This window comes from Carassius gibelio, chromosome A13 (genome assembly GCF_023724105.1).
Source record: "Carassius gibelio isolate Cgi1373 ecotype wild population from Czech Republic chromosome A13, carGib1.2-hapl.c, whole genome shotgun sequence".
Classification (NCBI taxonomy): Eukaryota; Metazoa; Chordata; class Actinopteri; order Cypriniformes; family Cyprinidae; genus Carassius; species Carassius gibelio.
Genome location: NC_068383.1, coordinates 435,302 through 450,871, shown reverse-complemented (window position 1 = coordinate 450,871; position 15,570 = coordinate 435,302). Strand labels below are relative to the sequence as shown.

The 15,570-nt window shown below is 39.2% G+C and overlaps 1 protein-coding gene across 2 annotated transcripts in view; it reads left to right on the top strand.

The window, feature by feature from the left end:
* The first annotated feature begins 3,764 nt into the window (after positions 1–3,764).
* The window catches only part of tcf25 (transcription factor 25 (basic helix-loop-helix)), a 291,833-nt gene continuing 280,027 nt past the window's right edge, over positions 3,765–15,570 (top strand). Inside the window, exons 1-4 of one of the 2 annotated variants that reach the window (XM_052612323.1) lie at positions 3,765–4,026; positions 4,570–4,674; positions 4,886–4,948; positions 13,835–13,888. In XM_052612323.1, the coding sequence (XP_052468283.1) occupies positions 3,874–4,026; positions 4,570–4,674; positions 4,886–4,948; positions 13,835–13,888 (375 nt within the window). In that variant the 5' untranslated portion in view covers positions 3,765–3,873. The remainder of the gene's footprint in view (positions 4,027–4,569; positions 4,675–4,885; positions 4,949–13,834; positions 13,889–15,570) is intronic. The other variant, XM_052612324.1, reaches the window with a different exon arrangement.

Genomic DNA, 15,570 nt, shown 5'->3' with positions numbered 1-15,570 from the left:
TTAGTTCACCCAAATATTAAAATTATGTCATTAATGACTCACCCTCATGACGTTCCAAACCCATAAGACCTCCATTCATCTTCGGAACACAGTTTAAGATAATTTTAAATTTATACCGAGAGCTTTCTGTCCCTCTATTGAAAATGTATGTACGATATACTGTCCATGCCTAAAAAGGTAATAAAAACATCTTCAAAGTAGTCAATGTGACATCAAAGGGTCAGTTAGAATTTTTTGAAGCATCGAAAATACATTTTGGTCCAAAAATAGCAAAAAATACTTTTTTTTTTTTCAGCATTGTCTTCTCTTCCGGGTCTGTTGTGAGCACATTCACTGCAGTGTAGTGATCGAATCACTCGATGTAACCGGACCTTCTTGAACCAGTTCACCAAATTGAACTGAATCGTTTGAAACGGTTTGCGTCTCCAATAAGCATAAATCCACAAATGACTTAAGCTGTTAACTTTTGTAACGTGGCTGACACCCCCTCTGAGTTAAAACAATCCAATAACCCTGAGTAATTCATTGAACTGCTGTGAAGAGATAACTGAAGATGAACACAGAGCCGAGCCAGATAACGAATGAAAGATTGACTCGTTCAATGGATTTGGGCAATGAGAAGAATTTAAAAAATGTCAACGGGTTGTAGTCTGTGCAGACAACAACAGGTTGACCTAAACCAACATAAACATCAAAATGTTGTAATGCCATTAAACTTGCGAGAGAAGAAACTGATAGGGTGGACCACACACTCCACATCATCCTGTTGGAGGACAGCTTCTGCACCAACTGGACTTGGATCCAACTGTAATGAAAAAGGCCTCTCAAACAAGGTGAAACAAGGTCAGAAGAAGAGCACAATAAAGATTTGAAATTTTCAAAAGCCAGTGCACAACTTGATGACCAAACTTATTTTGCCTTGACCTCTAAAAGATCAGTAAGTGGTGCATCAACTGAAGAGAAATTACGACAAAAGGAACGGTAGTACCATACCAATCCTAAAAAATTCATAAGCTCTTTTTTTTGTTAATTCGTTATAAGACTTCTGGTTCTGCCTGTTTTAATGCCCATGTTGAGCGGGCATTTTCCCTCGTCTTGCTTTTAAAAGATGACACTAGGAATCGCACGGGACTACCTTTACTCTCCAGCATCATGGGTGTGCGCACTGGCCTGGTCAGAAATGGGTTTACCTCGGCAACATTCAAACCTCCCAGGCAGTTGCTGGAGAGATTTGACTCAACGATCTATAAATCAAACTGGTTTTGACTGTACAAAGTTGGTCCTATCTTTAAATAGTTCTAGAATTGTTCTATAATAAAGACGTTTTAATCAGTTCTGCGGGGATTATCTACATTAAGTTCGTATTAAAAGGTAAACGTGTTTATGCTATTAGCCTACAGTTTTATTTTGATGTACAATTCTGATGTTTGATCATTTCTGAAACATACTAGCTGATGACGATTCAGTGTATCATTCAGTCATTATTTTATTTAAAATTAAAAGAAGGAAAAAACGAGAATTCATGTTGATTTGCCCAGTGGTCTATAAGTTAAATAATAATAATAATTTTACTAATGATAATATAAGAAAAATAATTAGTTGGTAATTAAGCACAAATTTGTAAGTTGCCTACTAATACAAAAAGAAAAGTAATGAAATTATTTGAGAATTGGCCTATTAGAAAAGAACTGTAGTTCTGACAATAGTAGCACAAGAACAATAAAAAATGATGTCCCCTTCTGAGGTTTCCGATGTAGACCTTGTGTTTTATTAAAATTATCATTTATATATAACATAAAAAAAGATGCACTGGATATACTTGGGGCAAGCCTCGTGCTCTCCAATGTGCGATTTGTTAGTCTGGTTGTTTAATAAGAATTTTTTTTTTTTATTCTAAAACAGTTTTAATAACAGTATGTATTTTGGGCTGGTATTTTTTTAAATGGGCGGGTTTTAAGCTGTAATTGGGCTGGAAATCTTTAGTCCAATCTGGCAACACTGCTCTCCGTTCCCTACCACATTACCAAGGTAAGATATGGGCAAAACTAAATTTTGCCAGGTTCACCATCAATTTGGCCTCCAACAAACGCCTCAAGACAGCACCCAAGTGTTTTAAATGTGTATCCCAACTACCACTAAACACTACAAGATCATCTAAATATACACCGCACACCCCTCAAGGCCTGAAACCACCCTGTTCATCAGCCGCTGAAAGGTGGCAGGTGCATTTCTCAGCCCAAAACTAATGACCCTGTACGAATAAAGGCCAGATGGAATAACAAATGTGGAGATCTCTTGAGCGCTTTGACTCAAAGGCACCTGCCAATACCCCCTCAGTAGGTCACGCTTGGGTACAAATTTGGCAGCAGCAACTTGGTCAACATAATCATCCATATGCGGAAGTGGGAAACGATCAGACTTTGTCACACTGTTAATTTTCCAAAAGTTGTTACAAAACCTTACCAAACCATCAGACTTTACAACCAGCAAGCAAGGAGATGCCCAGTCTGAATTTGATGGAATCGCTATCTCATTTTCCAGCATATATTCAGTTTCAGTTTCCATCAACTTTCATTTCTCTGGTGAAACTCGATAATAATGTTGTTTGATAGGAGAAGCATTACCCAAACATCATTGATATCTTGAATGTTCCTTAATATGCTTTGTTGTTCAAATTCATTCATATTACACGTCACCAGACATCAGATTTTTTTTTAATCCTACCTCGAATTGCAATTAGTCAAATAGAGAAATTATGATGTATAACAATTTTGAAAACCATTCTTAGTTTTGACTCAATAAGCAAACGTTGCATATAACACACACACACACACACACACACACACACACACACACAAACGAATCATACCTGTCAAGTTTTGAATTTGAAAATAAGGGAAATTTTCCGGCGCCCACCGCGAGCAGTCCCACCACCCCAACAAAGCTCCAGTATCCCTTACATTTTAAGACAGGTGTTATAGCCCAAATGAAAACACAAAACGGTATATATGAAGAGCATTTATTTAAAGGCTTATTTGCATATTTTCTGTTAATTTTACATTGCTTGTCTTTACATTTACATTTTATTTTCATTCCACACATTCTTTTAATTTCATATTGCTTTTTTTTTTTTTTTTTTTTACAGTTTTTCTTTTCATTTCACATAACTTTTCTTTTACTCTTTTAGTGAGTTGTTGTACAAATTTGTTGCAGACTTTGCATTCTTTAAAAAAGTAAATTCGCTGTCGCATTTATCACGGTATTTACACATGGGTTTTGGTTTTTTGGAAGGTGTGCCTTCACTCTCTATCGTAGCATCCATCATCCGTCTCTGTTTTTTCTTTTGTTGTTGTTTTTCCCACGTTATAACCATAGACAGTAAAAGAAAGGTTGTAACTCATGTCATCTGACCTCACACACCCCTTGCGACAGGCTACTGCAGGTGGCAGTTATCGCGAGACTATAACAGAGCTCAGATTGGGAATGTTTTTTTTTTTTATTATTATTTTATTAATAACGCAGGTTAAAATTAAAGAATTAAAATACGGGAGATTTACGGGAAAATACTAATACGGGAGGACGGCGGGAAAGAAGGGTAAAATACGTGACTTTCTCGGCCAAAACGGGATACTTGACAGGTATGAAACGAATACGATCAATGTGTAAAATACATAGACAGTAAAAGAAGGTAAAATACATAAGTTAAAAATAACGTCCGGGTCGCCTACTTTGGAACACACCCACTTCCGTTTAAAGTGACGTGTTTCCCAATGTCATCATAGCATTTCCTGTTGAACATTCATTTTAAGTTCATGAGACATTTGGGCACGGTGCTAAGTTATTGATCGTTGATCTGTTGATCTGACGTCTATCATGTCGAGTCGCGCTCTGCGTAGGCTGAAGGGCGAGCAGCGAGCTCAGGCCGCTTTAAACACGCTAAAACTAACTGGTGAAGATGAAGAGGAGCAGACGAAGGGTGACACAACTGCCCATAAGCAGAAGAACATCAGCAACATATTTGAGCTGGTAACGTCTGGGAATGTGTGTTCGGGGCGTCGCTGTGTATTATTGCAGTGGTGCCGAGGTTGGATTAGACGGTATACTACTGTAACGTTACATGTGTAACACCATGATATACTAGGTGCTTTAAAACGGCATTGATACTGCTAGGGTACTAATCCGAAAGTTTTTTTCTTTCTTCTTCTTTTATTTGTATTTTTTCATTTTAAGTAGGCCTCAGGGAACAGACTCTGGGGACAAAAAACAAATCAAATGCAGTTCATGACCCCTTTTACGACTGTTAAAGTTGTTTTGCAGTTCACCTAAATAGTCCTCAATTGTGACAAATGAATTCCAGTGTGGTAACGGTTTATATGAGGTCATATGTTAATACGTAAAAATTTGACTGCAATCAAACAATGGCCGTTTGAAGTTGTTTAATTTGGAGTATAGCATGTCATACTGCTTTCATGTCCGCTGCCCATACTTATATAAGTGTTGATAAATGCAGTTTTAAATGTCATGCTTTGATGCTGCTGTCATGATATAGTATCTAATGGTGTGTGTCAGATTGGTGAGGCTGATGTGGATGTAAGTGTGTCAGATGAGGAGACAGCAGAGAGAATCAGTGACATAAAACCAGGAGCAGCTTCACTAGAGAAAGATGCCGTGAAGGTAAGAACCTTTATACATCATCACTATCATCATCCTCAAACATTAACATGCAACTGTGACCTGTTTGGAGTTTGTGAAATGCAATGTTCCGAAGATTTGGCAGTGTATTTTAACTAAATTATTTTAATTCCCCAATTCAGTTGATTTTCCTTTTTTTTTTTTTTTTTTTTTCTTTTTTTTTTATTATTATTATTATTATTTTTTTTTGTAGGATGAGAAGTCAAACAAAAAAAAGAAAAAAAAGAAGAAAAAGGCTCTTGCTGAGAATGGAAGGGTGAGACTTTTATTTATTTCTGTATGTGATGTTTGAATGTATGTATGTATTTATTTACTGAAACATTTGAAAGGTTTTTTACTTTTAAAATATTTATATAAATATTAAAAATGTTGTTCTTCACTTCAGGTACCGAAACCCGTAATTATGTAACTGGTATGAACTGAACTGAATCAGAATGCAGATATCGGTGCCTCTTAAATCCCTGAGCTATCGATTTAAATATTTGTCCTCATTCTCTGAAATGTACGCAAGAAGCATGGACATCGCTAGGCTTTTTTTTTAGCGGGGCTATAGCATTTAGCTCCATTAACTGTACACACATTTGCAAGCGCCTCAGAGTCAGTCCCCTTAAATTTCATATGAAAACTGCGGCAGACCTGTCTCCACCCCGTCTTTCAGCACTTTCTTCAATCCGCAGACTGCGGCGTGAGCGGAATCAAACAGAAAACAGAGGACACAAGATGTGTTTGCCAACAGATTGTTAGAATATCTGTATCTGTGCAGTTCTTTGTCATGAATACAGTTCTCAAAAGGTAAAGGTCAAAATTTAGCCCTTAAAGGGTTAGTTCACCCAGATAGCAAAATTATGTAATTAATAACTTCCCCTCATGTTGTTTCAAACCCGTAAGACATCCGTTTATCTTTGAAACACAGTTTAAGATATTTTAGTTTTAGTCTGAGAGCTCTCAGTCCCTCCATTGAAGCTGTGTGTACAGTATACTGTCCATGTCCAGAAAGGTAAGAAAAATATCATCAAAGTAGTCCAAGTGACATCAGAGGGTCGGTTAGAATTTTTTAAGCATCGAAAATACATTTTGTTCCAAAAATAGCAAAACGATGACTTTATTCAGCATTGTCTACTCTTCCGTGTCTGTTGTGAGAGAGAGTTCAAAACAAAGCAGTCTGGATATCCGGTTCGCGAACGAATCATTCAGTTCACCAAATCGAACTGAATCGTTTTAAACGGTTCGCATCTCTAATACGCATTAATCCACAAATGACTTAAGCTGTTAACTTTTTTAATGTGGCTGACACTCCCTCTCAGTTCAAACAAACCAATATCCTGGAGTAATTCATGTACTCAAACAGTACACTGACTGAACTGCTGTGAAGAGAGAACTGAAGATGAATAACGAGCCGAGAAATGTTACACTTGTGTAATAAGAAATATTACACTTGCAATTTCAAAGTGAAGGCTTATAATAGACCCTGTGGTGACTGATTTTTATTTAAAAGCTCTGATATTTATTATTCTTATTAGACAACCAATCAAATTCTTCCCCAGAATGCGACATACTTAGCAACAGGTTGGCCTCACCTCAACACTAAGATGAAAGTGTCTATCTCTTCCTCACTCAGAGTTGATCTCAGATTGGTCCTGTATCACTCTTAAGCCAAGAATACATTTCTAGAAAAAATTCTTAGAATCTTTAAGAATTATGGCCCTGGTTTAGATTGGATGAAAACCTGGAGGCTTGAGACTGTCCCATAGACTGTCAAGTAAATAACAACCCTAGTTACAGAAGTAAATGCAGAGGGTATAAAGTAAGAGATTATGCATTTACTTATAGTGTGATCTGCTACAGAAGCCAGCCAAATTATGCACAGGTATTATAAAAAAAAGAAAGCAGATTTTTTAAACTTATGATCAGAGATGTATAGTAACTGTATACTGTACTTAAGTACTAAAAGGCGGTATCTGTACTTTACTAGAGTATTATTTTTTTCTCCTACTTCCACTTTTACTTCAGTATATATTTTCGCTGAGTTTAATACTTTTACTCCGATATTTTTTTATGTGCTGCATCGTTACTCGTTACAATTATAAAAATGTTACGAATAATCCCATTACAAATCCACATTACCACTGTCAGAACTGTATAGATGGCAGGTTTGATGAAGATGGCACATGAGCGAATCAAGCGAGACTGCGCGTGCTGACTGAACTGCTGTGAAGAGAGAGATGAACACCGAGCCGAGACAGATAATGACTCGTTCACGAGTCAAGAACCGGTTGCATCGGTTCTCGGGATCACCAGTAGTTCTTTCTGACAGTTCGATTCAATAAACCAGTTGAAGAAACAGTTCACCGATTCTATTGTGCTCGACGTAATGGCGTCATTGGCGTTGACTGCAAGCCTCTAAGCCTTCGGTTTACCTGGGCTCATAACATTAGCACAGAATTCGGTTCACGAATCGGACGCATCTGACAGAAACGGTTCTTGACTCGTGAACGAGTCAGTCTGTTGTTCGTTATCTGGCTCGGCGTTCATCTTCAGTTCTCTATTCACATCAGTTCAGTCAGTGTACTGTGTGAGTAAATTAATTACTCCGGGATATTGGTTTGTTTTAACTCAGAGGGAGTGTCAGACACATTAAAGGGGGGGTGAAATGCTATTTCATGCATACTGAGTTTTTTACACTGTTAAAGAGTTGGATTCCCAAGCTAAACATGGACAAAGTTTCAAAAATTAAGTTGTACGTTAGAAGGAGTATTTTTGTTCCCAAAATACTCCTTCCGGTTTGTCACAAGTTTCGGAAATTTTTTTTCGAGTATGGCTCTGTGTGACGTTAGATGGAGCGGAATTTCCTTATATGGGTCCTGAGACACTTCTGCCGGAAGAGCGCGCGCTCCCGTATAGTGAGGCTGAGCAGCACAGACATTTCACTGATCAGAGCGAGAGCGTCGTGAAAAGTCACAAAAGAAGTGTGTTTTTGGTTGCCAGGGCAAGACAACCCTGCACAGATTACCAAAAAAAAAACAGTATTAAGGGACCAGTGGATGGAGTTTATTTTTACAGCGCATCAACGGAGTTGTTGCAAGTGTTTTTGTTTGTTCCCTGCATTTCGAAGATGCTTGTTCACAAGGCCCAGTTTGACGACGGATTTGCGTATCGTTTATTTCTTAAGGATGATGCAATCCCAAGGAAAAAGGGTCACGATCGTGTGTTGGAACCGTAGGCGGTGAGTAAAACTGCTTCAAATATCTCTGCCTCCTTGTTAGTGCGTCCCCTCCCATGCCAGAGACCCGGGTTCGAGCCCCGCTCGGAGCGAGCCGTTGCTGCTGCTGCTTTCGTTCAGTTTCAGCCTCGGGATCTGATTCTGGATCATAAATAAACGGCTGAATCTGACTGTAAGCCATGGTTTGTTTTGGATGATGGGTTTTCCCTCACGGTAATGTCATAGCTTCCACATCCTCTCAACGCAAAAGCCTATTCGCGCTCGTGATTCTTTACCTCCGCCCACACGTCACGCCTCCAGCCAGTCGTGTTTTTCCGGGAAAAATCGGTACAGACTATCTTTCTCTTATGAATATAATAAAACTAAAGACTTTTTGGATTTATGAAGGATGCAGTATTACTCTATATGTACTCAAGATTAACAGGATATTGAGTGAAAATGAGCATTTCACCCCCCCCCCTTTTAAAATAGTTAACAGCTTAAAGGTGCCATATGCAGAAATTGAGGTAAAAATATCCATAACATGACCTACACGCATCAAAAGAATGAGAAGAAATAAGTGAGATGATGTCATTAAAAAAAAGTCAAGTTATAGTGCTGCAGAGATATCAACCTTAATTAGCATTAGCATTACTAGCCCCGGCCCGACAGGTGTTGTAATACCAGTTTCGGCCGTGGGAGGCGGTATGCGGGCAACATATCCAACAGCCAACCTACAATACACGAATAACTCGCAGGGCTTGTGGGCGTGTACTTGAACCTGATGTCAATCCTGTGGAAAGTACAGCCCACTACTTTCAGTTCAGGGAAAAGAGCGGAAGGCACTGCTTTTAATCGCTGGAGAAAACTGATGGACCAGAAAAAAATGAAGTTCTACTCCGAACTTGCAAGTTAGATGCTGTTAGTATTTCGCTAGAAGTTTGTTTTATATGTTTGTGTATTTGTTTTCGGGAAGTTATAACATAGAAATGTATCGAAGGCTGTTCGATAAACGTGCTAATGTTAGCAATGGCTAACCGTAGCTGCGTTTGATAATTAGCTAGCTATAACCTAACGTTACCCATTTTATTATATAGGGCTGTGCATGTCTTTACTCAGACTAAGGCTCTGTGCAGTAACTGCCGCTCAACCTGAACCAGTGTTGCCAAGTCTGCGGTTGTTTTTCATGTCCGCGGTTTGAAGCAATCCCAATACCAATAACGTGATATTTAGCCCTTAAAATGCTAATTTTACCAGGGAAACCCTTCCCAAAAATTCATATTTAACCCCGGGAAGCAATTTTTATCGGGGAACCTCCCGGAAACGCGATTGGGCTAGTTTTAAGAAGCAACTGGGCAGGATTTGTTGTGAAAATCTGGCAACCCTGATCTGAATGCTCGTGCTGGAGATATACTTCTAATTACAGGAGCGTCTTTACTGATGAGAGGTGCATGAAAATCGCATTCGATTTTTTGCACAGCCCTATATATCATAACTAACCTGCTCTTTCTAGTTTGTTGGTCTCCGTGTCCTCTTTGCTTAGTTGTTTTTCTGTGCGTGAAAAATTGATGTGTGGCGTGAAAGCGTGTGAAAAGAGTCAATTGCGTGTGTCTCACGGTGAATGCTTGAGAGTTGGCACATTAGTTCTCAAGCAGAATAAAGGACAGGTTGATTATTGCTGTTTAGCGTTGTATTCATCTATGATGTGTCCCTGTTTGCCTACAGGGACATAAATAAATAAATTAAAAGTGATACGTGGACCAAGGTGTCTGAGATTGTTCATTTTAAGTAAAGGATCCTAATATTTCGTCCACAACAATATTTAATGAGGTTATAACGCCTTGTGGTTAGTCTGCACGAGATCAACAAGCTTGTTTGCTTTGCGGCCGCTTTAAATACAAAATAAGCATTCGATCTACGTTAGAGCGTCTGAGCGCTCACAAATCTTTCTGCAGAGTCGTGAGCAGAGCGGCAAGAACGATTTTTGACGCTCTAGACGCCTGCGGTGTGAACGCACAGTTAGGCTTCTGCTATGGCTGTAGTGTTGTTGTGAAAGTAGGGGCGGAGCATTGAGACTATGCCGTTTCTCGTTTGAGGCTTTATTGAGGCATACTGCCCCCATCTGGTATGGAATGTGGAGTATGATTTGATATTTTTTTGCCAAACATTACAGATGGCACCTTTAAGTCATTTGTGGATTAATGCGTATTGGAGACGCGAACCGTTTAAAACGATTCAGTTCGATTTGGTGAACTGGTTCAAAAAGATCCGGTTACATCGAATGATTCGTTCGCGAACCGGATATCAAAAACTGCTTTGTTTTTAACTGTCTTACAACAGAAACGGAAGAGAAGACAATGCTGAATAAAGTCGTAGTTTTTGCTATTTTTGGACCAAAATGTATTTTTGATGCTTCAAAATATTCTAACGGACCCTCTGATGTCACACTACTTTGATGTTTTTCTTACCTTTCTGGACATGGACAGTATACCGTACACACAGCTTCAATGGAGGGACTGAGAGCCCTTAGACTAAATCTAAAATATCTTAAACCGTGTTCCAAAAATAAAATAAAATAAAAGGTCTTACGGGTTTGTAACAACATGAGGGTAATTGACATAATTTAGCAAATTGGGCGAACTAACCCTGTAACCGTTTTTTTTTACAAAAAGTTAGTCAAAGGAATTGCGATTGTCCTTTAGGTTAATCATTTGAAATAGTAAAAACAATATGTTCAAACTTTTGACTACTTTCTTTAATAACTACATAACACAATACTTGTACTTTTACTTTCAGTACTTGAGTAGTAAATTTTAAAATCGACTACTTGCAATACTTAAATACAAAAAATTTTGAATACTTTAGTACTTCTACTTAAGTGTGGTGCTTAAAGAGCACTTCAACTTCTACTCAAGTCACTTTTTTGATAGAGCACTTGTACTTTTACTCAAGTATGGTCTCTAGTACTTTATACATCTCTGCTTATGATACAAGCCCTCATATTTTGCTTGTAGAGTTGTCACTGTAATACACACAAGTTCTGACACCTCTCCCTTACACTGATTACCTTTTGCTAGTGCCTTGATAACTTTGGGTATGTAAAATCTATTAGGTGTCTCCCGTCAGCTTGGAATTATGTTGAACGTCGATCTAGAGTGACTGCTGAACATTCGGCAGAACACACCACAAGGACGAGCAAATGGGGAAAGCGAGCGGGAGCGCTCGTCAGAATCAGGAAGCGCGGATTTTGAAACGCCGTTGCCTAGCATCCATCTGCCAAATCTCCACTCTCTACCCAACAAAACGGATGTACTCCTTCTGTTCTCTCGGACAAATACACTCTGCTGCTCTGTGTTTCACGGAAACCTGGCTGAATGAAGCCTATCCTGGACAGCGCACTCCATCTGCCGGACTTTTAGCTGTTTAGAGCGGATCGTGACGCAGAATCAATGGGGAAAAATGCGCGTGGGCGGGACATGCTTTTACATCAATGAACGCTGGTGTACAGATGTAATTGTGTTAAAGAAGATGTGCTGTTTGTCAACTGCAAGCCATTCTATTCGCCGTCGGAGTTTCACTCATTCATTCTGGTGAGTGTTTACATTCCTCCGCAAGCGCACGTAAGCCTGGCTTTACAGAAACTCGCTAATCAGATCACAGAGACAGACCAACACCCGGAATCTGTTTTAATCCTTCTCGGGGACTTTAATAAAGCCAATCTCTCCCGTGAACTGCCAAAATACAGACAGCATGTTACATGTCCAACAAGAGACAGTAATATATTGGATCACTGTTACACCACAATAAAGAATGCATATCACTCTGTTCCACAAGTAGCTTTGGGACGTTCTGATTCATCTTATACCGACCTACAGGCCGAAACTAAAATCAGCTAAACCTGTATTAAGGACTGTAAAAAGATGGACCAATGAAGCAGAGAAGGATTTACAATCTTGTTTTTACCTCACTGACTTTCTGTGAGGATATGTGTATTTCTACCAGGACTGATTTAACTTACAACAATGACAAACCGTGGTTCTCTGCAAAACTCTGCAAGACAGCTCCGTCAGGCCAAAGAAGATGTTTACAGGAAGGGGCTAAACAGGCTAAATACACAATGGAAAAGGAGATCAGAGTGGCAAAGAAGAATTATTCTGGAAAAATAAGGATTAAGTTCATTTCCAACGACTCAGCATCAGTGTGGAAACGTCTGAAAGAGATTACCAACTACAAGACACCACACCCCAGCACTGTGAAGAATCAACGACTAGCAGACAATCTGAATGAGTTTTACTGCAGGTTTGAAAGAACAACCATCACCTGCCCTGAACGCCTCTTCGCACAACAGTTCACACCATTCACACCTCCTGCATCCCCCCCCTCTCCCTCATCTGCAATTCAGATAAGCGAGGATGCTGTGCGTCAGGTCTTCCGGAAGCAGAAAAGGAAAAAAGCACCAGGCCCAGATTGTGTTACACCAGCCTGTATGAAATCCTGTGCTAACCAGCTGGCCCCCATCTTCACACAGATCTTCAACAGATCACTGGAGCTGGGTGAAGTCCCTTCATGCTTCAAATGCTCCACCATCATCCCCATCCCAAAGAAACCCAAAATTACAAGACTAAATGACTACAGGCTTGTGGCTTTAACATCCGTAGTCATGAAGTCATTTGAGAAACTGGTGCTGGCCCACCTAAAGGACATCACTGAACCCTTACTGGATCCTCTTCAGCTTGCCTAAAGAGCAAACAGGTCTGTGGACGATGCAGTAAACATTGGACTGCATTATGTTCTGTAACACCTAGAAAGACCGGGGACTTATGTGAGGATCCTGTTTGTGGACTTCAGCTCGGCCTTTAACGCGATCATCCCAAACCTCCTCCTGCCTAAACTAACTCAACTCTCCGTGCCCACCTCCGTCTTTCAGTGGATCAACAGCTTCCTGACAGACGGGCAGCAGCTAGTGAGGCTGGGAAAATACACATCCATCACTTCCCAGCTGAGGCAGTTTAACCTGCCACAGGAGCTGCTGAAACAGTTCTACTCCACCATCACTGAATCCATCCTCTGCACTTCAGTAACTGTCTGGTTCAGCTCAGCTTCTAAATCTGTCCTCAGAAGACTGCAGAGGGTAGTCCAGACCAGTGCTTGAAAACGAGAACAGTTAAATCTGTTCACTCCGAGCAGAATCGATATTTTAATGGTTCTGTTCTGCGTTCCTCTGATAATATTACCATTCTGAAACCGGTTGGGGAGGAAAAAATTCCGGTTAATAACGTTATTTTTTTTTAAACAATATTATTTGCCTAATAATAATAATAATTTGATAATAATAATAAAGTATAGCGTTTTCCTTACTCAAAAAAAAAAAAGGAAATACAGATCTAACGTTTACAGCTTGCACCAGATTTTGTTCAAATGTAAGCTAGGCCTACTTAAAGAAAAAAATGCTATTTCATGCATACTGAGTTTTTTACACTGTTAAAGAGTTGGATTCCCATGCTAAACATGGACAAAGTTTCAAAAATTAAGTTGTACGTTTGAAATACCCCTTCCGGTTTGTCACAAGTTTTGGAAAGTTCTTTTTGAGTATGGGTCTGTGTGACGTTAGATGGAGCGGAATTTCCTTATATGGGTCCTAAGGGCACTTCTCCCGGAAGAGCGCGCACTCCCGTAGAGCAGAGCAGAGACATTCACTGATCAGAGCGAGAGACCGAAATGTCACAAAAGAAGTGTGTTTTTGGTTGCCAGGACAAGACAACCCTGCACAGATTACCAAAAAAAAAAAAAACAGCATTGAGGGACCAGTGGATGGAGTTTATTTGTACAGAGCATCAATGGAGTTGTGCAAGTGTTTTTGTTTGTTCCCTGCATTTAAAAGATGCTTGTTTTACAAACAAGGCCCAGTTTGACGCCGGATTTGCATATCGTTTATTTCTTAAGGATAATGCAGTCCCAACGAAAAAGGGTCACAATCGTGTGTTGGAACCGCAGGCGGTGAGTAAAACTGCTTCAAATATCTCTGTGTTGCTAACTTAGCTATCGGTGCGTAAGCACATCAAGTAAACAACATGCGATGTTGTCATCAAACTGCACTTTCCACATGTACACCTTAAAAAAAAAAAAAAAAAAAAAAGACGACATTAAGTGGAACTTCATTTTCCAAAACCGCTAAGCAAATATATACAGTTTCAATACATACCACATAGAGACGTCCTGCTGTAGTCGTTGCTGCTGCTGCTCTTGTTAAATTTCAGCCTCTGGGTCTGATTCTGGATCATAAATATACGGCTGAATCTGACTGTTGTTTTGGATGATGTTTTTTTTCCTCACGGTAATGTCATAGTTTCCAGATGCTCTCAATGCAAAAGCCTACTCGTGCTCGTGATTCTTTAGCTCCACCCACACGTCACGCCTCCAGATGCTCGTGTTTTTCCGGGAAAAAACAGTACAGACTATCTTTCTCTTATAAATATAATAAACTAAAGACTTTTTGGAGTTATGAAGGATGCAGTACTACTCTATACGTACTCAAGATTAACAGGATATTGAGTGAAAACGAGCATTTCACCCCCCCTTTAATGTAAGCTGAAGCTGAAGCCTACTTCTCTCATTTGGCACGAATCCAAATGTTTCCATGTTCCCGACATATCTGGATGCTAAAATGTTATTTAATATAAAGAATATAGAATAATAGTAAATGTTTAATAAGTAACGCTGTATTTGCGTCTGACATTCGGACTCCACAACAAAATAATTTCAATTAACAGTATTTAGAAAAGACCAAGAATTACAAATATAAGAAGCTATAGCAATATTGGGTTTCTCATTTGACACAAAATCAAAGCTTCCGTATTCGCCATGTATTTGAATAACAAATGATTATAAGAAATAGCCTAATGTTTGTAAATATTTTGTGTCTTCATTATGTCTATTTCTGAATGAAATATTTTTTTTTCTCTAAAAAACATATATACAAGTTTCTCTCTCTCTCTCTCTCTCTCTCTCTCTAGGCTATATATATATATATATATATATATATATATATTTATATATATATATATATATATATATTAGGGCTGTCAAAAGAAGCGTGTTTCGCATTTCACGCATGCGCAGTGTGACAAATTATTCAGGTCAGGAAAGTCTCGTCGATCTCTGAATTCTCAAGATAGACGAAAACACTGAAGAAGCTAAAGGTTTTACCCCAGTTACTCTCCAATACATTCATGCCAAGCTCGATAAACAGAGACGACTTTGGTAGTTGATACGCTGGAGCTTCTTCCTGTTATAGCGTCCTGTGTTTCACAGTGCGCATGCGCAGAACGCCTATATGCAATACAGCGAAAATTACAGCTATTTGGAAAAGCATATGCATTTTACTTGGTTTTACTAGAACTTGAAGCCTTCATAACATGAAAATATCGATCCTAAAGTATTGTGGCAGAGCAAATGATCACCTCCCAAAAGCAAGAGTGCCCAGAGTGCTGCTTATGTGATGGTGACGCATGTTTGTGTTTCTGAGTTCATTCTTTCGAGTTTCTCTATGCATAATTTCATAGATATGTGGCTATATTTAACCACTGGTTCACCTAAAACTCTTACACTATCTGTAGTTAAATGGCATGGTTTGATATAGTGCTCAGGTAAATTTGATCTAAGTAAATGTTAAACTTTTG